At 36.6% G+C, this 23,091-nt stretch overlaps 1 protein-coding gene across 5 annotated transcripts in view; it reads right to left on the minus strand.

The window, feature by feature from the left end:
• LOC142358615 (uncharacterized) overlaps window positions 1-23,091 on the minus strand; it is a 143,397-nt gene that overhangs the window by 19,355 nt on the left and 100,951 nt on the right. Inside the window, exons 2-5 of one of the 5 annotated variants that reach the window (XM_075410064.1) lie at window positions 18,948-19,042; window positions 8,796-8,952; window positions 3,631-3,966; window positions 1,627-2,189 (exon numbers count right to left, since the gene is read on the minus strand). In XM_075410064.1, coding sequence (XP_075266179.1) covers window positions 1,627-2,189; window positions 3,631-3,966; window positions 8,796-8,952; window positions 18,948-19,034 — 1,143 coding nt within the window. In that variant the 5' untranslated portion in view covers window positions 19,035-19,042. Of the gene's footprint in view, window positions 1-1,626; window positions 2,190-3,630; window positions 3,967-4,497; window positions 4,923-8,795; window positions 8,953-9,291; window positions 9,505-15,150; window positions 15,304-15,475; window positions 15,506-18,947; window positions 19,043-23,091 lie in introns of those variants that run through there. The other 4 variants (XM_075410073.1, XM_075410090.1, XM_075410082.1 and 1 more) reach the window with 4 other exon arrangements.

The raw sequence follows: 23,091 nt of genomic DNA on the forward strand, positions 1-23,091 counted from the left end.
AGAGCTGCGTGCCATATAATAGAGACAGAAACATACAATCTAAATTGAAAAATCGACGCCGCTCAAAAAACTAGGCTAAAAACATTTAGCGATGAATTAATAAAGCTTGTTAAAATTCATTCCACAGAAGCCTCTTATTAGGGACCTTTACTGCACATATGAGTTCCTTTGACCTTAAACAAATTCAAAGTTTTAAAGTGCAAAAGTCATTTTATTGAGTGATGTAAGTCACGTATGATCAAAATCTAATCACGCAAATAACCTAAAAACTTTCGCTAAAGCGAGTGAGAAATGACGTCACGCGCGTCAATGCCGTTAGTGAGAGGAAGAAGTAATTCAGAAAATTTGACTTTTTCAGCTTTGCTGTGTGAACAAATGTAAAACGAAAAAAGAGCGTCAGACGACAAAACAAAAAACCAAGAGCACCGCAATATAGCTACGCTCAGCTTACAGCTTCTCAGCTATAATTAAAAAACTGAAAATCAATGTCAAAAAGCCGCATGAGAACAAAAAACCACTCCCAAGAAAGCGAATTTTTTTCAAACACCGTTTTCTCACTCTTATTTAAAATTAGAGTGCAAAATTTCACGCCGCAAAACCACTCGGTTTTTCGCTCCACTTTTTGTTTTGACGTAACCAAAATCACTACAATTTGATGCAGCTATAATAACATCAAGCGGATATTCCAGCACCTCCTTGAAGTGTTTTAATTGGTATTTGCCTAATTTCCATTAAACTTTAGTTCAGAATTTTTGCCTAATTGCTGCAAAAATTCCTTTCGTCTAACCGAGTTTTCGCCTAATCTCCTACGCGCCCTTCTCACAACTTTTCACAACGAAAAGTAATTATAATAACTTTTTAGAACAATTTTTGCATTTATTAATAGGCTTTGTGCATTTATTGTTAAGGCTTTTGCCCATCATAAGATTTGAGAACCAATTTATTATTATAACTATTATCGCATTGTTTATAGAGTTTAAAAATTTGAAAGAGCTACAGAGAAAACTTAGCGTTATCGAGCAACGTCTTTTTCAATTTTCTTGTTCTTCAATTATTACGGCTTTTTTTCTTGGATTTTTAAATTCATTTTAAAAATTGCACTTGCTCCTAGATGCAAATTCCAATAGTGAAGCTCAAAAAAGTTAGCTTATTCAACATCACGACTACCGTCTGTCGATTGCTCTTAGAAGACAGACGTCGGTCTGACTTTGATGGTAGCTATCTTAAGCGCAGGAAGGCTAGACCCCCGGGGTACAGGAGCAAAAAGGAAGGGGTGCAATCATTCCAAAACGTCTTTTACACCATGCTCATAAGAAGTTCAGATGAGCTGTACACTTAATAGACTAGTAAACAAAATAACGCCCCCGTGTTTTCAATCGCACATACAATTCAAGAAAATTGTGGGGAAATATTTGCTTGTAAAATTTCAAATTGGTCAGACCGAAAACCGCTTAAAATAATGAGCATTTCTTGTTGCGCACCGTCGTTGAGGACTTAAACTTACTTACTTAAACTCTATACTTGCTTTTGAATGTTTTACAGCCCCATCCAAATGAACAATTCCCTACACCAATTATGAGCTCATTAAGTAATCAATTAATATATCGAAAACCATCTTTTACTGACATTGCTAGATGTGGTCGTCAGGACAACTTCGGTTTCTGTCGGCTCCTCTGGCTTCTTCTCTTCGACTACTTCCTCTTCCTTCGGTTTCTCCTCTTCTTTGGTCTCCTCTGTTTTCTCGGTTTCCTTCACGTCTTCCGTGGTTTCTTCTACTGGTTTGTCCTCAGCTGGTTGTTCTTCCTCTTTTTTCTCCTCGACCTCTTCGGTCTTCTTTGGCTCTTTTTCTTTTTTGGGCTTTTCCTTCTTTGGTTTCTCTTCTTTGGGCTCCTTTTTCTTTCCCAGGAAGCTAAACAGTTTCTTCTTCTTTGGCTTCTCAGCCGAACTACTTCCAGTTGCTGTAGAGTCGACAGTGGTATCGTTTGCTGCAGGAGTCGAAGCTTCTTCCTCGGGTTTCTTTTCCTCTTCTTTGGTCTCTTCGGGTTCAGCTGCAGCTGGTGCTGATTCTACCGCTGGACTCTCTTCGGTTTTGACAACTTCGGCCTCTGTCTCGGCTGGTACTGCTGCGGGAGTTTCTTCTGTTGTAGGCTTCTCTTCCTCTTTTGATTCTTCTACTGCAGGTTTCGCTTCTGAAATACAGCAGCAGCTCAAATCGCTTCGTATGTTTTGATATAAAATGTTTTTCCTGTCATTTAAAATTATAAAGACAAACAGCGCCTGACCATTGCAATTTTATGCAGTAGAACGTGGAGCTAGTTTATCTCGAAGCAAGAACGACAAAAGACGCACCATAAACCGATACTTCTAAAATTCACGAAATAGACACCTAGACTTGTAAGAACCAATAAAAATAATTTGAATATATTAGTGATGAATTTAAGTATATGAGTAATTTCTTTCGTGAGCTCGAGTCTCATAAACGTAAAACAAATTCAACCGCAAAAATCATAATAACGAGTTAACTAAAACAATCGACTAGTGTCGGAAAATATTTTGTACGCAAGCGGGGGCTCGACTGTAGCTTGGTTCGAAAAAAAAATTGCTGCAAAAGTTCTGCAAAAAACGACGCACACGTCTACAAAAATTGCTTCAAGCATTATTCGCGATTCATCTAAAACTTTATCGAAGTGAATGCAATTTCTTAGCCGTAGAATACAACCGACCCGACCGTCCTCTGATGAATTTAACTCAATCGACTGGCGTGGAGCTGACTTCAATGATAGCTTTGCCGGCTTAAGCTCAATTAGAGGCTAAATAGACAACCCAAGCGAGAAAAGGGAAAGCGGATGGGTTGGGGGCAAACAAAAGGAGAGGGAGTCAAATGTATCCAAATAGCATTATATACCGTATATTTATGCCTCCTCAGTAGTTTCTGTGAACCATAAAAGATGACTCATAAAAATCGGACTAAATTACACAGCAAATTTGATTGCCTCTGGCCTTATTAGTGTATCTCATTTCTATAGACGAAAAGTCATATCGGTCAAGCAAAAAACGATCAAGGAACAAAAAGTGCATTAAACAGCCCAACAGCACCCAAATCAATGCTATATATTCTGTTTGAGCGCATCTAATCACTCGTGAAATTTTAATTGAAACGTTTGAAATGGGAATAAATGTTTGCAGGAAAACATGCATAGGGCGATCTAAACGTACAATGAGATTTGAAATTGGGCTCAGCGGTTTCATAACCGACAAGCAATGGACAAATTACTCTCCAAAATCAGTCTTGTGGTCGATTCTAATTGTTTCAGCTGGGAAATGTTTGATTGTAGCTAATTTAGTTGGGGACTGAACAAATTAATTCATTAAGGACATCTACAATGATTAGACTCTTGGTAGTTAGCGGGTCAAAATTGCTCTAACAGACAAATTCTAAATCTACTTACGAAATTTAGCGACATATCGTACCATATTAGTTCAGAAAAAGATTCTCTCGTGGATGTTGTTTTAAGTCGACGATTTTCATGCAATGATGTGCGCAGCTTTTGCTAAGTTTAAAAAATGAAAATTTTTTGTTCGTAGTTAACTAAAACGGATAAGAATAAATTCGATTCAAAAGACCTTTACCTTCGTCTGTTGTTTTTGGAGCTTCCTCTGTTGCTTCTACTGCAGCTGGCTTCGACTCCTCGGTTGTGGTGGTGGTTTTGGGCTTCTTAGTGAACAACTTATTGATGAAGCTTTTGCTCCTTGCTTTTTTGGGTTTCTCGGTCTTGGGTTTAGGCTCTTCGGGTGCAGCGGCGGCAGCCTCTTCTGGTTTCTCTGAGGTCTCCTCGGTCGCAGGTTTTTCGGATGCCTCCTCGGCTGCTTTGGGTTCTTCTTCGGTTGTCTTGTCGGTAGTTGATTCGGGTTCTGCTGTGGGCTTTGTAGAGTCTGAGGAAGCGTTAGCATCTGTAACTGCTGGTTCTGAAATGAAACCTCAATTTAAAATTGGTCCAGTAACTCAGACTTCTTGCGACCCTTTTCTTTTCTCTAGAATAAAAACATTTGCCTTCGGATATCTGTATGCCAGTGTGCAAAGACTGATGAGCGTTTACTCACACTTAAATGTACATTTTTTTGGGAGTGCGGGGGGGGGGGGGGGGGAGGGGGCAAACAGAAAAGTTAATTTTTTTTCTTATTAAAAAACTTAATAGACTAACATACTCTACCATGTGCTTAGAGATAGCTATAGATAGATTAGAGATAGATATAACTATATAAATGATTAGAAAAGCCAAATTCAGCTTCAGAGCCGAAGTTGAGGTCTATTTTCAAGTCCTCCGAAAGTAAGGGTCTGTAGATGCTTATGAACAAAAAATGCAACAGCGAAAAAAGCTGCAATTCCGAGCAATTATTAGCACTTATTGACTGTTAATTACAGTAATCTAAACTATCCTTAGGCTCAAATTGCAAAGGTTTAACAAGAAAATTGACAAATATGGTCAAATGACTAACCCATTGCTCCATTTTGGATAATTTTTAATTTCAAATTCATCTTGTCAACAAATGGGAAGGCAAGAGTAAATAGATGGCAGTAAATAATAAAATCACAAAGGAATTCAGCTCCGTGAATCACTTAAGGAGGATTAAGATAGGATTGTGTCTGCTATATGCTAGCCACAACACAAAGGCTCCTTTTATGCAACTGCACGTTTTCCCAGAAAATTTTCAATAAAATGGGGATTTTTTCTCTCCTGATGAGAATTAACACAAAACAACAGAGCAACTATAAACGCACGCTCACGTACAAATTACGCAAATAAAATGAGCAATTGCTTGTATTAAGTCTATTCTATGTATGTATGTATATTTTTTGTTTTTCACGTTTCTGTTTTCATCTCACGAGCTACAATATGAAAGTAGGGAAATGAGTGCGAAAATGGGGAGCAAAAATTAGCGCGTGCACCGTATGTGTATATATGAGTGAGTGACTTTTCCGCTACGGCGCTCAGGTCTATGTGATAAACATTTCATAGTAATATCTATTTATATTTACGTTCTTTGTATATACGTGTGTATGCACCGCCATAGACCTTGAGGGGACAACAGCCCCTGCTAACTCGCTACAACACAATCCCGATATTAACTGAAATAACAATCGTGGATATATCTTTAAATTTGTTCACACACTTTGAATCAAAAATAAGGTCGATCAACGCGCGAATGCATGAGAAAACTAAAGCTGAATGCAGCTTTGTTGTCCTTGTTGAATGTTTATAGAGATAATGTGTTGTTTAGTTGTTATAACTCCAACCTGGCTGATAGTATCAAAAAGAGTAGATTTGTTTACCACTGTTTCTCAGCCCAAAATTGCTTCGAGCCCAAAAATTAATTCCAACCCTGTAAGATACACAGTTGTAAGGAAGCAACCAAAAATGACTAATTGTTCCACTTATGATAAGTTCAGTGGCATTTTTCCTTATAATTTAAATCATTTCTACATTAGAGCACGTACTCAAGACACAATTGGCACGCTTCAACAAACAATATTACCAGAGTAATTTTGAAAAATAAAGAGTGACTTTCGATCAAAAGTTACAAAACAGGCTATTGATCTCCACCTTCATTTTTGAGTTCGATATAACGTTCAAAAAATCCATTAGATCACAAATTTTAACCCAAAACCTTAACAGGTAAATAACATTACAATTTAACGAAGTCGATATCAAATTATAATCGGCGATAATTATAATCGACAATTAAGCTGATAGGCTTATAAATTTAAGATATATAAACTAAAAAATGCCATGAGCCAGAAGACATGGACTGAACAACTGGTGAAAAAAAGAAATCAACAACGTCCTTCAACTACCAAAAATTTACCTTAAAAATATTTGCTCAAAAAACTAAGGACAACTTGTATGAGTTAATTTGAAAGAAGACGGCTCCTACGAGTCCTCCTACGCGTCCCTGAGTGGGACAGAAAGTCTTCAACGTTAGCAAGTTGTTTTTAATCTAGACAAATATTAGCGAGAGAGTGGATATTATGCCCAGTCGACTTAGCATGGTTATCTTGGAAGATTTATTTTTCCAAAATTTCCAAATATGCAAATAAATGGAATATGATGGAACAAGATCAGATTGAGACCAGACCGTTCTCTCCTATCATTTGTTTCATTATGGTAATTATCTACAACCAATATAGCAACTAAAATATGAAAAATAATATTAAAAAAAGAATATAAATTGTTTTGCAAAATAAGAATTGAAAATGTCTTTTAGATTATTTTGGTGAATTGCATGCTCAGACTGGTGAGCCGTAAGTCTCTAAGAGAACTTACGGGCTTTGCCCGTTTATACCGTTTTTGAGGACGAAAAATCAAAAGCGTCAGACGAAAAAATGAAACAAAAAATTGCATAAAAAGACCGCACGCCCGACTAATACAATTGCTAACAACTTCGTTTGAGAGCAGTAAAATAATAATTTAAAGGGGGAAAAAGTTGCGAAAATGGATTGAACAACAAATTTTGCGTAGTGTTTTACAAGAAAACGTTGAGGGGTGGTAACAGTCTGAACAATTTGTTTCTGAGTTGACGCTTTTACAGTCGAATTTGAAAATGTAGAACTAAAATGAGAAAATTAAAGAAAATGCCCCAGGCTTTTTGGACGAGGCAACGAAACGACAAATAACTTAACCACACAAATATCTACAATAAAAATAGTATATACATTCTGTCAATATCTTGGCCAGCATCCTCTAGAGAAAAATAGGTTGAAAATCACAATTTAGTTACAAAGAGAACTATTCAAAAAAGCTATTTACAAAAAAAGCTAGTAACAGAAATAGCTATTTATTTTATTGAAAGAATAAAGACTATCTTATTATGAAAAGATGTCTATGAGTCTAATGACTAATTAGAGTCTGAGCAAAAATACCGTCACGAGGAAGTAAACTCAGTGTTGTTTCTGAGGGATTTCAAAAACAGCTCAAAAGACCAAGTGTCTAGGCTTTCAAAACCTCTAACAGTGGACTGAAAATATTCAAGCAGAAATCTGCTACAAAAGAGGTCCTAGTTGTCTATATTATTAATGATGCTTAGTCAGCTTGCAAAATGAAAACAGTCAATTTTTTTTGGATTTGAAAACTTCAGTCTATGGGCCTTTTACTGTATCCCTTTACATCTCAAAAACACAAATAATTTTAATTTTGTCTGGAAAAACAAAAAACAATGAACAGCTCTGTCGAATAGCTCTCAAACGATCACCCGGCGGTTGGCTTCGCCTAGTTGGAGTTTAGGGATTCTAGCATTAGGGGGAGGGGTGAGCAGAGGGATTGGGAGGGCTGGACGGGAGGAGCGTTCAGATCGCCCCAGTTTAGGTTAATCTCATATTTAGGAACTATAAACGCGTAGGGCGCTAAGAGGGCTGCTCAGCCACTTAATGGCCTCTGGACATTACTTGTTTATCCAGTTTGAAGATAAAAAGTACAAACTTTGCTGGAGAGCAACTAAAGGCACTATAATATACTTCCTGAATACTCTTTTAAAACGTTAGAAGAGTTAGACATCCGTATGCAAACACACATGCAAATAAAAAATTATTTTAATCTGATCTTATCATTCAAAAGGAGAGGAAAATTGACGTCGCCAATGCACTTTTGACGCGTTCAAGATAACCACTCTTAAATCATTTTGAAATCATTTTTGTCAAATTATTTAAAAGAACGAAAACATAGAACATTTTATAAAACAACCACCAATTATTATCTCTTCTAAATTTAAATTGCAACAGGCAAAGTGAACCAAAAGCATATTAAAGGACACCGTGGAAGTGGAGGACGGCTCTAAGAGAAATTAGTGCCCTCCGGGCGTAAACTGTTTATCACGTTTTTGAGTAAGAAGGGCTAGAAAAAATAGTCGGGCAAAAAAATGCATCAAAAAATACCACAGGACTAAATTATTTGCTAGAAACTTCGTTTGAGAGTAATTAAGCACAGTTTCGAATAACAACCAAAGGAGCACAAAGTATCTCAACGACAACAATGAATGTTGAAATGGAGAAACAAAATATTCTCTTCAGATGAATTTCTCTCAAACCACCTACCTACCACAGTGATAAAGGGGGTCGAACACGGAGGCAAAAGTGGTTACTTGGATAAGTAATGCCCCAAGAACTACTGACTTATAATGGCATCGCGCTTTACAAGTCCTTCCCGTTTCTGAATACGAAAAGTAAAAAAAGCCAGACAAAAAATTCATCGTACGAAAAACCAAATAAGACAAACAGGACTGCAAAAATTGCTACGAAATTGGTTTGAAAGCAATTATTTAAACACAACCAACTACATTGGGGCGAATTGCTCTGGAACGACACACTAAGTGTTGGCTTTGATTGTTTATAGCTGAAACTTAGGGAGGCTGATCCTACTGGGTAGGGGATGGCAGACAGTGGGGGAGGGGACGTTGTGGGGGGGGGGGGGGGGGGGGGGACGGAGTTTGGGCAGAAAGTGGGGGGATCTAAACCAATGCAAGAGCTTAAAATGATTCAAGAGCTTCAATTGCAAATCCTCCTCAAGAGTTAAAAATTGATCAAAATTTAACCGAATACTCAAAGTGAAATTTTGTAGTTTTGAAAACTTCCAGCACTTGTAATTGCAAAAATGAAATACCACCATTTTAGCAGACTCACTCCAACCTGCGACGCGCTAATTTAATGAGACTTGAACCCATTTAATCAACGCAATTTACTACAGTTGCGCTGGGGTTTGCTTGTTAACGTGCATTTCACGAGTGGTATTAATTAAAGTAACAACCTGTAGTGGTTGTGGTATCGGCAGCAGGGGCGGGGGTCTCTTCGGTGGAGGTGGGCTGGTGTTCGGTACTGTCGGCCATGTTAACCTCTTCTTCAGTGTCTTTCACGTTGTCTAGTGGCAATATGGCGGTGTCCAACGCGAGCGTAGAATTGCACTTCTGTCAACAAGAACATCACGATTTTATTACTCAAAGATCGAGTCGACCAAAAGAAACAGATTACCAGGGATGTATGATTTCCAGGCAGTTAATCACTGAGCATTTATCTTATCTAAGCGTAGCACCTGGTAATTTTGATGCCAAACGATGTCTGTTTAAGCTTTTGCTTCTAAACACACAATCAAGGCGGCCGTCAGATTTGAACAACCTGGGCAAATCAGACCAATAAACATTTTACAATATGTGAATAACAAAAATCGGACCTTAGATTCCATCAGAATTGATCAACAAAATTAAATCAACATGTTTTATACCAAGAAAAAAAAAGACTATACACACCTCTCAATCGCGTTGAAAATAGTAGAACAATTCGAGCTCAATACGCAACTTAAAAAGGATAAATTAAACGGAGATTCAATTCGCGATGATAAAAAATTAATTCAAGCTTTTGTTTCCGACAGGCGGGGTGCACAAAAGACACGGTATTTAAATGCAAGAGACTAGAAGCACAATGATGGCAAGTAAGAACTGAAATCGAAACAGGAAACCGAATCTCACCAATTCTGAGGGTAAATTAAAGTAACTATTCAAAACTCAAGATAAGCTCAAACAAAGCGAAGGGATGTTCGCATCTGCAGCACCACCCAATCGATCGATTTGTTCACGAGTATTGTTTCAATTTTGAGTATGAGTTTGAAGCAACTTTGGGGTGAACTATCACGAAAGAGAAAGAACAGTTAGTTAACAACAAGATCCAAAAGTCAGTTTCGCCCTAATGAGATATTGAAAGTCAATTAGTGCACAAAGTACAAGTTTGCAGAGCTAGTTAAAACGACAACATAAACTTGGCAAATTTGCCTTAGCTGAACAAATAGGTCATCGTTTCCTAATTAAGACTCTTATGCACCAATTGTCAAAGTTCAACCTCAAACCGATCCAAATCTTGTTTCTTTAACAAGAGCAAACCCTTGCTACAAAGATGCTTAGACCTCCATAACTCAATCGCTTTCATAACTATGTCATCAATATTATATAATCCAACTTCAAATAGGCTGTTACTCATTTATAACTCAGAGTTTCTAATCTTGTTGACAAACATCCAAGTATAAACCAAACTCAGAGTTTCTAATCCTGTTGACAAACATCCAAGTATAAACCAGACTTTTGGAAATCCACTTCAATCGAGCTTCTATTTGTCAATGTTCTGTGTGCTCTTGAATGAAACCAGTCACCCTTGTTGACAGAGGACTTACAACCTAGCCAATTCAACGCAATCCGCGTTCGTTCATTCAAATTTCCCATAACGTGAAACGTGACATTAACTTTGTTATCTTTATGGCCACCCTTCCAAACAGACGTCATCTAGTCCCAATTAACACACCATGAAAACATTAACCGCAAAATAAAAATTGATAATGTACTTTTGGGATAGAATTGGGATAAGAAGTGAAAAAGAGTGCTAAGTATATACTTAACGAAGGGGTCAAAATCGCTAAACCTAATAATTTTTCGAAAAAAAAAATTAAGATCAACTGCTTTCAATAACCTTTTTGTCATTTTTAAGATGCAATAGCTCCACCGTTATCAAACTTCGCTGCCGGGCAGGGCTCGTAAACGTTCCAATTTTTCTATTCGTATAAAACAACCAATATAGACACAATATTTCGAAACGGAAAAAAATGCCAGAATGTAATTGCTTGCAACAATTGCGTGCTGCCATCTCGGAAACTAATTTTAATGCAGTTTAAAATTTTGGATTTATAAGCCTGTAAGAAAACGTCAATATTACTATGCAAGACGGGGATCGCAAGTCTGTGCGTAGCACAGAATTTTCCAACATGCATCTGTCAAACTTTATCTCTCATGAGAGAAACCTTATCGAATTATCCTTGAAGAATTTGATATCGAAACTTTCCGGAAAAATAGTCATATCACAGAAATTGACACATTAAGGTACTTTTCGATATGAAAACATACCCGACTAACGTCGGACGAATTGCTCTCAAACAACCGGCGAAGGGTTGGGTTCGCGTGAGGGGACCCTTGGCTGCACGGGGCCCTTACGGCTTCAACGATGTCTAGGGCTGGGGATTGGGGGGGGGGGGTGAAGTGAGGGCGGGGGCTGCTGTGGGGTGGGGGTGAGGATCAACCTCAAAGAGCCACCCTTCACAACATAAGTATAAGTCTCCAAAACAGTTTCTGTGAATCGCATACTTGGAGACTAGTGAGCTGAAAGGCTCTGAGCGAACTTAATGCGCACTCGGCGCTACCTGTTTATCCCGTTGGAGGACGAAAAGTCAAATGGGTCAGACGAAATATCGGTCAAGCGAAAAATCGCAAAAGACCAACACAACAGGATAAATATAATTGCTAAAAACTTCATTTGGGAGCAATTAAATAGAGTAACATGGAAAACTCTGCCATACGAATTCATCTCATTTTTCTTTAGAACTTACTGCAGAATAAAAAATTAATAAACCGTTCGTCTTGTCAGGCAGACAATGAGGTTATATCGCACGCAGCTTAACTTGTTCAACTGCTTGAAATTGCACAAAAACAACTCAGAAAAAAAAGAGTCAAAAAAGGAAAGCCGCAAAACAGTTTGCGTTTTTTGTTGAGCAGAGAAATCCATCAGAACAGCAATTATTTTCATTCTAAACGGCACCTAGTTTAAGTGGCCACCAAAAACGTACTGCGCAAGAAAATAAAACTGAAAATCTAAATTATGTAACATAGCCGGCAAATTGAAGGAAAAAGCCGCTGTTGACCCGCTTGACGCATATTGGTATTGAAACAGAAAAACATAGCTGGGAGATTGTCAGAAAATAACCGCCATACCTTTGTAGAACTGCAGTTTAAAAAAAAGACAGACCATTTGTTAGAGACAGACCAAAGAAATTTATTGTTTTCATTAAGGGCTGAGGTGTTGAATTTTGATTAAAAACTTGTATAACTTATTGCTGTTTCCGTTAGCTGCTCTTGAATAACCTTCAAATAGAGTGATATACGCTCACTTGACCTTGTCTCGTGGAATTAAAAAAAGAAAATTCAATTTCAGAGTGAGGAAGTCAATTTTGAGTGTGAAGTCACGTGTGACGAAAAAAATAATCACGCGAATGAATAAAATAAATCGCTCCACTAAAAGCAAAAAATGACGTCACGCACGTACTTCAAACGAAATTGCATGAACGAATGAACAAAAAGAAGATTTGAGGTGGTTGTGACGTCATATGGTCGTAACAAAAATCGTGACGACGAATTAAAAAAGCATAGCCGGAAGAATTCCGGAAGCGACTCGAAGCGTCAAAACTTTACAAACAAAACCAAAATTGCAACGGAAGCCAATACCTTTTGTATTAAACTATTAACTCATTACCTTCCCAGGTCTGATATAAAAATTGATGAAACTTAAACCACTGTCACCAAGAAAACAAAATGCAGTAAAATTTCATATTATTGAAAACGTTTGGTAACGTTAAAAAAATCCGAAAGAATTGAGATGATCAAAATACTGATAGGCTGAAAAAGCTGCCATGGCTTTCAATTACCCTCAACTAACATGGTTCTAGTCTCAAAAAGATCGCGAAAGCAAACGGCAGATAAAAATCTTAGAAACTCAGTTAAACCTTTTAAAAAGAATGCTCAAATTTAAGAAACAGAAAACCACTATAATTACACTTCTAATCGCTACAGTTACGACAAACACATATTGCTTCCTTGTTGTATATATGCTAGACAACATGATTTCATACTAATTCAAAAATTAAATTGATCATAGAAAAGACATAAGCAGAAGAATATTCAAAGGGAAAAAAAATCATTTAAATTAATAGCAAAGGCCGGAAGAAAGTTGCAGTAAACAGTAATAAGTGGAAATTTTGGAAAAGGCTTGCTATCAAACTCTTAGTACTGCCTTATGTTGAATGAAATCAATTGCAAACCAAAATGACGAAAATCATTAAGAAAAAGCTGAGATCATTCAATTTATTAACAACTAAAAAATCAATATACCGAAAATAAATGTAGGTGCCAGGAAAAATACTAGAATGATACTAACTAGAATGTGAAGAATATGGACACAATGTAAGGAACACCGTAACAAAAGGAATTTTGAAAGTTAAGAATCAAATTAGAAAAATCAAGAAAAACAAATACATTTCATTGTTCAGCATTCGAAACCTAGAAAAGATAACCAGTCATCCGATACAAATATCTATTCTAATTTCAATATACTTTTTGCGTCGTCGTCTATCCGAAGTGTTCATTCCTTATCATATGAATTCCGTATGTCTTCAAAAAAGCAACCAATTTCGATCATACTACGCCCAAAGAGTTCTGAATTGAAGACCACGAGAAGCCAAAAAATTTCTTGTCTTTCTAAAAACCTTACTATTGCTCTTTTGATTACCTTCCGTTTCGTGACTATTGTTACGAAGAATAAAAATTATAGTTTGATGTCTGCTATTTAAGAATTTATTTTAAAACATGCGAGAGCGGAAAATAAGTTGAGTTAAAATTCAACTTCAAAATTCATTGGGTCAACATTCGTTGGTGAAGAAAGTGGTACTTTCGAAATTCTTGTTTTTCTAACCAATTGTTCATACTGTTTATTGCTAAAATCGTCCATAATTTTTTGCACATAACCGACTAGTGGGGTGGGGGCGGGCTTGTTAAAATCTAATAACCGCCCTTCAGACCATGAATGGACTTTTCTAGTGTCTCAGCTCTAAGAGAACTGCTCGGCAACTCTAATGCACCCATGGCTTTCCCTGTTTATCCAGCTTTTGAGGACGGAAAGACGGTCAGACGAAAAGTCGGTGGAACAAAAATTGCGTTAAAAAAGACCAGAAAGATATAAATATAATCTTTGTTTGAGAGCAATTAAAAGCCTGAAGAGCTCCGTGCCATAATTCAAAAATTGCAATTAGCATAAACTGCAGCAATTTTACGAATTGTTGTATTGCATGTAAGCGACTTGCTAAGAACTGTAATAACAGACCACTCGCATTCGTGTACTTCCAAATTCAAAACCTTATTCGCAAAACTACCAATTTTAACCTCCAAAAATTGAATTGAAATTCGTTTTGAGAGCAATCGAAACCTTCACCCATCAATCCCGCTCAATTGTTTTCCCAAAACGTTTTTCCTTCTCTAATTTTCCTTCAAAATTTAAATTTCACTTTTCCCTTCTCCAAATTGATAGGAAATAGAATTTTTATATAATTTAAACTTTAATTTAAAAATTTCACAAAAGATAAAATCATCAATTTGCTTTTTGCTGAACTTTGGGCACCTTTATCTTCAAAAATTTCGAAACCATGAAAATCAAAGACGATTGTTAAGCCGGTAGGACGACGAAGATTCGCGAAAATCATTTACACAAACTGTTCTAAATGCCGTTCAGCCAAACCCACAACGATTTTCATATATGGCAACCGAAAGAATTAAGACCCACTCATAGCTTTTGCAAATTATATGAAAACTCACGGATGGGTGGGTGGGTGGGTGGGGGGTTAGGGGACTATTTGCTCCACTCGTTTGTTTATGTATTTATGCAAAGCAGTGATGTTGTCATTTTTAGCAACAAGCCCGAAACACAAAACACCTTGAGATGAATTATTCACTTTTTATAAAAAGGTAATTGTGAAATCTCGGCACAATTAACCTTCTTGCCTACTTTACACAATTGGTGAGAATGTCATAATAAGAGGTTAAAAAATGATGGCCACTAAAAAATAAATCCTTATATTATAGGACAAAAGAAAGAAAGAATAAATTTCTCCAAATATTAGACAGCAAATTAAATCAATTTAATTAAAACATTTACTTAATCATATAACATAACAACAAAACGTATCTCGGAGAGGACAGATAGACGGGGTTATTAAACCCACCTAGTATCTGCCCTGGCTAAAGTTAAATAGTTACAGTTAAATATTTAACATTCCATGACCAGGTCACCGGTGCCAACGCCTAGGCAAACAAACCTCAGAACGCTGTCATAGAGACATGAACAAAAAAACAAACCTTTCGAGTGATCATAACCCCTTACTTTCCGAACAAACAAAAAACCAATATTTTTAAACAAAATTACGTACTCGTATACACTTCATCTACACTATACTCAATGTTTACCAAAGACAATAGAAGATTGAAAAATATGGAAAAATAACAGTATTGGTTACTAAATTAGCCTACCTTTTCAAACGATGGTAAGTCGTAACAAAACCCAAAGTTGCTCACAAACCAACTAACCAATATGTTAAAATAGGGAAATCTGAACAAGTTGTGAATGACAGTCGAAGTGTGTTCAGTTGGTAATTAATGTCAAAATGAGAAGACAATCAGAAGTGTGTCGTTTGAGAGATAAGACAAGAATGAAGACAGTGAGCAACGCAGATGCACACATGGCTATGATTGTTTGAAGCAACGCCTTTGACGTCCATCAGTTATATAAAGTTACACAACAAATATTGGCTTCAATCGATCTTAGAAACGTAATATATGTATGTGGCAAACATACCAGCAGTTTGACCATGCAACTGAGAACAGTGTAGTGTTTACATATCTTCTACCATGATGGATGCTATGCGGCACTCTGTTCATAAACAAACATCCATTGATACAGAATTCAACTAGATTTTGAAGAATCAAATCAGTTTGAAGCATTCGATCACGCTTGTTCAGTGTAAAGATTCAATTATCTTCACAGAGAAACAGAAGAATATAATTAATGGATATTAGCATAAAGGTGAAAATCTTAAATTACGAAATTATAACAATAAGTATCTATTTTCGACAATCAAATCACGAGTAGGATTTCTGCAAAAGCGTGCTCTTTCTATTTTTTTAGGTGACAACGAGTATAATTTCGAACGGGTACACGTCGCCAATTTCACCACTCTTCTTTTCTGCTATGGTTCTGGTTCATTCAAAGTGCTATAAAGCTAACTAGAAAAGCTGTTTTCGGTATGACAAAACAGAAGTGGAAAAATAGAAAATAAAATATTTTTGGCACAGTGCAATAATACGAATCTGATTCTTTTTACACCGATACATTTAACCTTAGATAATTTAACGCCGTAAATATAAACACCATTTCATTTTACCCCGTAATTTATTCGCACTGAAAGTAATTTAATATCATTCATATGAATAATTAGCAAAAACTGATCTTACAGAGAAAACGACGTTAAACAACTTGCAGGTTTTAAACCCAGACGTAATTCGGAGACGCACTTTTAGATAACATACCCCCAAAAAAAAACCTTAGCAAAACCAATCCTAGTAGAAAGATTAACTTAATTGAACACAAAGGACGCCCAATTTTGAATCAAACAACCGAATAACCTCGGGCAAATTGCTCTCAAACGACCGGTTGGCTTTGTAAGTAGCTAGCTTAGGGAGGCCAGCTTTAGCTTATTTGAAGGGGCGTAGGGTGAGCGCAGCGGGGTGCTTACGGGGGGGGGGGGTTGGGAGAGCGCTCTGGGTTACGAGTGCAACGATAAGCAGGGTCTGGGCGTGAGGAGGGCTAGTGTGTGTGTGGGAGGGGGTACAGTACGCTTTCACACCATGAATTTATGTATCCAAAACAGTTTCGTTGAATTGAATACTTCAAATCTAGTGGGCTGAAAGGCTATAAGAGACCTTAATACCCTTCGGGGACGAAAAGTCAATGGGCCAGAAGATAAACCGGTCAAACGAAAAAATCGCATTAAAATAGACCATAGGACTAATATAATTGCTACAAACTTTGTTTGAGAAAATTAAACTACACCGGTGCGTACGACGATTTAGGCCTTCCTTCGCAGTAAAGTTTTTGATTCCAAACTAAGAAAAATACGAGGGATCAGTTCACTTGAAGAAAGTTATTACAAGCTAGTAAAAAATCTTGTCAACTTTGTCAGGACAGGAACTCTATAACTGCTATTGATCGCAAAATGTACGCTGCAAGTTTCTGTATCCTGTTAAGTTTCAAAAAGCGGAAACGTCAATCAATTTGAAGGTGCGCTATTTTTCTGAAGTTATTTTCTTAAAAACCACAAAAAAGCTGGTTTCTGAGAAGTATTTACGAAACGCGCTCATAATCTAGAAAAATTTTGCCAGGTCTAGATTCTGGGGCAACATAAGCAGTGAGATGCAACAAAAAATTTAACCTTTTCAACCTTGCGGATTACAAACAATCAAATACGAGTAATTAAAAATTTTCTACATGTAGCACAAAGTTTGTACGTTTCTGGCGCTAGTAATTTCTGAAAGCTGAATTTCAATTTTGGTTTTAAATAGAAAACAGACAGAAAAAAAACTTAAGTGACGAAAAGGAACAATCAATTTGGTACTAAAACAATAATGGGATCAACCTCGAGCATTTACACTTTCAATGCACACACTTAATGAACAAACAATGAAACTACAACTGTTGTTAATGAAATTAGAGAATCTTTAAGCTAAAAATGTGCCTCTTGTTAACATTTTCTATGTCGAAAAAAAACAATCTTGAGTAGAGTACTCGCCCGGATCTCTGAGGATACAAAACCTTCAATAAAGATTCCTACTATCTATAGGATCTCTGAGGATACGGCTCTTCACCCTACAAATTTATGTCTCTTAGACAGTTTCGAGGAATCGCATACTTGAGAATAGTGATCCGTTAAGGTTCTAAGAGAACTTAACGCCCTACGGACTTTACCTGTTTATCCAGTTTTTGCGAACGAAAAGTCAAATGGTAAGATAAAAAAAAACGATCAGACAAGAAGTTGGTAGCACGAAAATATACATTAAAAATACCAGCAGGATTAATATAACTGCTACAAACTCGTTTGAGAGCAATTAAAAGCTCGAAGTAATTACTATCCGTTTAACAATTCAAAAATTGCATTTCGCTTAAACTGCAGTAATTTCAAGAACTGTTGCATTGCATGTATGCGACTTACTAAGAACTGTAATAACAGACCACTCGTATTCTTGTATTTCCAAATTCGAAATCTTATTTATTCGGAATACAACTACGACATTTACCTCCAAAAATTGTAGTTCATCGGCCCAGAAAGCGTAATTGTCGCGGGAATTCCTCAAACGGTGTTTCAGCCATGCGGCCGTGTTATAGAGTGACCTATCTGTAAAAATGTGAAAACCCAAGTGACCTATCTATTAAAAAGAACACATTCAAGGCTCAAAATTAAATGATACCAAAGATAAGATATAACATAAGGCACGTGGGAAATAAAAGTGTGGTTATAGAAGTGATCGAAAATAATATAGTACTAATAACAACTCTTATAAATAGTTGAGCTGCTTACATTCGTAAAAATAGGTTGACTACCTCCAAAGAGTGCATACGGTTCAAAATCCTTTGGGATTATCACACTTAAGAGATAAATAGGAAATTTCGCTAGATTTTTTTTGTTAAAAAACTTTGGAGTTCCTCTACTGGAAACCAACTCTATTCCGTGAAAATTGTTCACAAGTAGCATAATCTTAAGGTTGAAGCTTTAACTAACATTCAACTGCTAAAAACGCAATTTCATCTGTTCGACGGACGTTCCAATTCCAAGAGTATGGGTTGCTAACATGATACAATATCGGATCTTTTCCGTTTGTGCCCCCCCCCCCCCCGTACGTTATGCAACCCCCCAGTAACACAACACTTGTCATTACAGTATTACAGTACATCACTATGTAAAAAATGGCACGTGCGTCGGGGGGGGGGGGGGTGCAAATAATGTGCACCCACTAAGCTGGGGGGGGGGGGGGGGGCACAAACCGAAAAGATCCCAAATATCAAAACAAAAAATTGAACTTTACTCGTACTGGCGTTTACGGCTCGCTGCATCAAATGCTTGACTTCATAAGAAAACAGCTGACAACTTTTTTATAAATATGCAGCTCCGCATGGTACGAAAACTAAGTGCCTTACCTGCTGTACAGTTCTCTCTTATAGGGTGTATCTAATTAACCTTATACAAATTCAAACAAAACATTTTCTAGTTTCTAACCTCTGTATATTTCTCAGTTGTAACATCACCATTGGCAGCCGCTGTTGTGACCCCCACGTCAAAGTTCTTGCTGTGAGACTTGCCCATACTTATCTGAAATCAATGATAATTTGACGTGATAGATATGTACAACCGAAAAATGGTGTTAAATCACACCGACAAAATAACAAGACGACGCGTGTAAGTGTCTGCGTTGCACAGAATTTTCCAACACACCTCTCAATCTTGTCAAAAAAGTTTTATTTGCTATCTGAAAATATGCTTTCTTGGCAGTTTACTCTGATGCAACTGGAGACAATTTATTTTGAAGTTGGGAGTCTTCTCATAATATATACAAGGAAAAAACGTAACTATCAACGTGAAAGCTAGATTACAATCCAGACCAACTTTTGTCACAGCCCACGCCCCCTCGCTGACTTCAGTAAGGTTCCCTCGCTGACAAACGAAGTCCATCGGAATCAAAAATAGCGTATATCTGGGGAAGGATCAAACAAAACTTGAGGGAAAGGAAACTACACAAAAAAAAACATTCTGTTCGGTCATATCTCATACTATAGTAGCGTCTAATAATTATTTCCATTTTTAATTCGAACTGCAGCATAATTTTGGAGCGATCATTTTGTACAAGTTTGAAAACTGCAGAAGAGTTAACGCTCAGCTACCAGTTCTTTCTATCAAAAATAGCCGGCAGACTGCCGTAATAGCTGCGAAATAGACTTGCTTGCCGTAAAATTTAGATCACCAAAAAAGGAAGCCTAAAAAATTCACCGAAAAAGTCAAGCGAAAGAATTCTCTAGTTTTAATTTTTAGTTAGTAATATAGGGGAACGAAGGTAGGTGTAGGTGGGTAGGCGTGTGTGAATGGGGGGTTTGGTAGTTATTGGAGGGGGTATGCTGGCGCGGGTGGGGGGTTGGGATAAGCATTTTGGATAGGGGTAGATAGTTTACCGGGGGGGGGGGGGGGGGCTTAGATATGTAGGAGGTACTTTTATGGGAAGGAAAAGTGAAATCACATTTTCATCATAAATATTACCCGCAGTAACTAATTACTATATCACAAAGTAATCTACTGTTGAAGTCCAATGTTCGAAAACAAGTCAATGTTCAAAAACGAAGGTAATTGTTCGAATTGGAAGAACTCAAAATTCAAGTCATGATCAAATTAGTTTCAGCTAAAAACAGCCGGTAGAATTCCCGAAAAGACTCGAAGAGTCGTATAATATAATCTCTAAAAATTACCTCGCCGAAATATCAAAAGAAACAAAAAAAATTTGAACATTTTCTGCTCGGAGCCAATTTTCTGGAGTCAAAATAACAGCAGCGGCATTCATTGGAGTTAACCTGAGTTGTTTATTAGGCCGAAACGGGGCATTGTAGTTTGTTTACCAATCCAATTTTGCGCTTATTGTCCAATTTCGCACTTCAGAGTAATAAAGTCTTCGTGCAGTTTCACTGTTTGTTGAAGTAGATGTCGTGACATGTCAAATGGGATCTTTTCCGTTTGTGCCCCAAAAACGTTCTGCAGCCCCCAGTTACAGAGCACGTGCAATTACAAAGCAAATCATTATGTTAAAACATAATATGCACCCAGTAAGATCGGGGCACAAAGACCCAAATATTTTACTACCTATAACTACAGGAAAGGAAAAGTTTTTAAAACTGATAACTCAACTTTTAGTTCAGCGATTTGATGTCGCGCCTGATGTAGGTAATTGGAGTGAAAGAAAAAAGGGGTGAGTTGGGGGGGGGGGGGGAGACGAATAATGAGTTTGGATAGGGTATGTATTTTTAAAATTGATTTAGAAATTTTGTTTTTTGTTACCGTTAATTACAGAACACAACAGTTTCCTATCAAAGCTCGATAATCTGTTCACTTTTGAACTTTACCACTAAACTTAAATTCTGTAAACTTATTGCTTAGTCTTAGCAATGACAGGATGCATCCTCTTTATAGAGATTGAAATTTTCTAGAGGGCTTTAGTTTTATATAAACGTTTTCATCGCTTCGATAACACAAATTTCATAAAAATTTTTTGACATTTGGACATTTTGCTGAGAGTGAGTGCTCTCATTAGAAAGCACGTAAAGCATAGAATTTTTGCTCAAATCCTCTGAATTTTTTCAAATTTCAGCCTTGTTTCATCAAAAAACGAGGCACCAAATATGCTTCCTTAGCCCAATTTGTTTAAATTTCCTGAAGTATGACCCTACAATCTGCTGCAAATCTTCAATAAACTGGAAAGAGGGCTAGTGTTGCTTCTGCTTCCTATATGAATGATCCGGAAACAAAATTTGTCATTTTTTTGCTATTTTAAAACAATCATTATCCAAATTCATCATCATCTATTTTTGATATTAAATTTTTGTTGCAAAATTAACTATTTCGGTTACATGTGGAACAATTACTTGTCATTACTTAACGCGCAAAAATATCAAGTCAAAACTTGTTTTAGGTGTTAGTTTGGGGGAAAAATTCATGGTTATTTTACGGCTTCGACCGTGTTTTCGTAAACTCCAGCAGCCTTCCCTAAAACTTATGTAATGCCTTCAGTTGGTACCTAATGGTCTTTGAATGTTTGTTTCAAGAAAAAATAAATCTTACGATAACTTTTTGACATAAGTTAACTTTCAACTTAACCTAAAATCTCTAGATAACTTTTGAACTTTGTCACTCAAATCCAAAAGCTGCCAACACTTTGCGTAGTCTAAGGACAGGGTGCATCTTCTTTATAGAGAACAAAAATTTAATCTTTCCAGTGGTTGTAGTTTTTAACTAATGTTTTCATGGCATCGATAACACAAATTTTCATATAAAATTTTTGACTTAGATATTTTCCCATTTTTGAAGCTGTTTTTTGCTTTGTCAGATCATCACTTTAATTAAAAATTTTCCTTTGGATTTGAAGAAAAAAGCAATTCAAGATGGATTTCTTTGCAGCGAATAGCGTACAGTTTTTACGGCTTCAAAAACCGTTTTCTTGCAAAATATAATTAAGTTTTTGATTTTTGACGGTATTTGTCGGTTTTCTTTTTGGTCGCATAAAAAAATTCTGGATATTACAGTTATCAATGGCGTCCTCTGAAGATACAGAATGGTGATTTGCCTCGATTGCTAATGGTATTCATGATCATGAAATATGTTCTTAAAATTTTGAAGTCTGTCCCCTTTTTGGTTTTTGGCAACTTAGTCTCATCAATGACATGTGCCACGCAGTCCCCTTCAATTCGCGTCCATTGATATTCAAATCCGTCCCGGTTGAACCCTCATTCCCAGCTGATAGCTTACGGTGCTAATGGCTTCAGCAATTTCAACAATGTGTTCTTGGAAAAATGTGTGGCGTCTTCTGTTCCGCCTGTCTTCGCTTTTAATTTGTCATCAAAGACAGCTTTGACTAATGAGAGGTAAACTCTCTTCCTATTGCGTTACAAGTAAATCTTTACTTTTTTAGTTGAAAGATTATGGTTGTTTAAAAAGATTCAAAAACTTTTTAAAAATTGGTTTAAAAAATCAGAATTTTTGAACTTTGCCGTTCTTTAAATCTTATTTCTGTCAAGTTATAGCATAGTCCAAAAAAACTAAGGTTGCAGCTCCTTTCTAGAAAAATTTAATCTTTATATTAGTTGATGTTTATTAAATTGATGGTTAGGTGGCTATGATATTTCGAGTTTTCAATTCTGGATATTTGCCCATTTTTAACTTTTTCTCCTGTCAATATTAAATACAATATAAATAAAGGTTCCTGTTGCCTATAAATATAAAACAATCGAACATATATAATGGCTTTAAATAATAGCTTATGGCTTTAACGGCTTCGACACCGTTTTCTCCTGAAGTTCAATTCATTTTTTTTATTTGCCGCTTTTTTGAAGTCGCATGACATATTCTGTATATTGCAGGTCTCAATGGCTTCCAATGGATTTAAAAAAGCACCTATTTAATAATTTCAGTCGATATTTATTTTATTCAGTTGATAGCTAATGGTTTCATTGACATTGAAATTAAATGTTTTCAACATTTTTCCGCTCGGTCTTCTTTTGACGACTTGTTACCTAGTCTCATTAAGCCCCTGTCAAACTGATGCTACGTACTTTTGTCAGGTTTTATCTTACGCCTTTTTGACTTTGCTTTTAAGTGTTTGTAAAAA

This window comes from Convolutriloba macropyga, chromosome 1 (genome assembly GCF_964194025.1).
Source record: "Convolutriloba macropyga chromosome 1, txConMacr16.3, whole genome shotgun sequence".
Classification (NCBI taxonomy): domain Eukaryota; kingdom Metazoa; phylum Xenacoelomorpha; order Acoela; family Convolutidae; genus Convolutriloba; species Convolutriloba macropyga.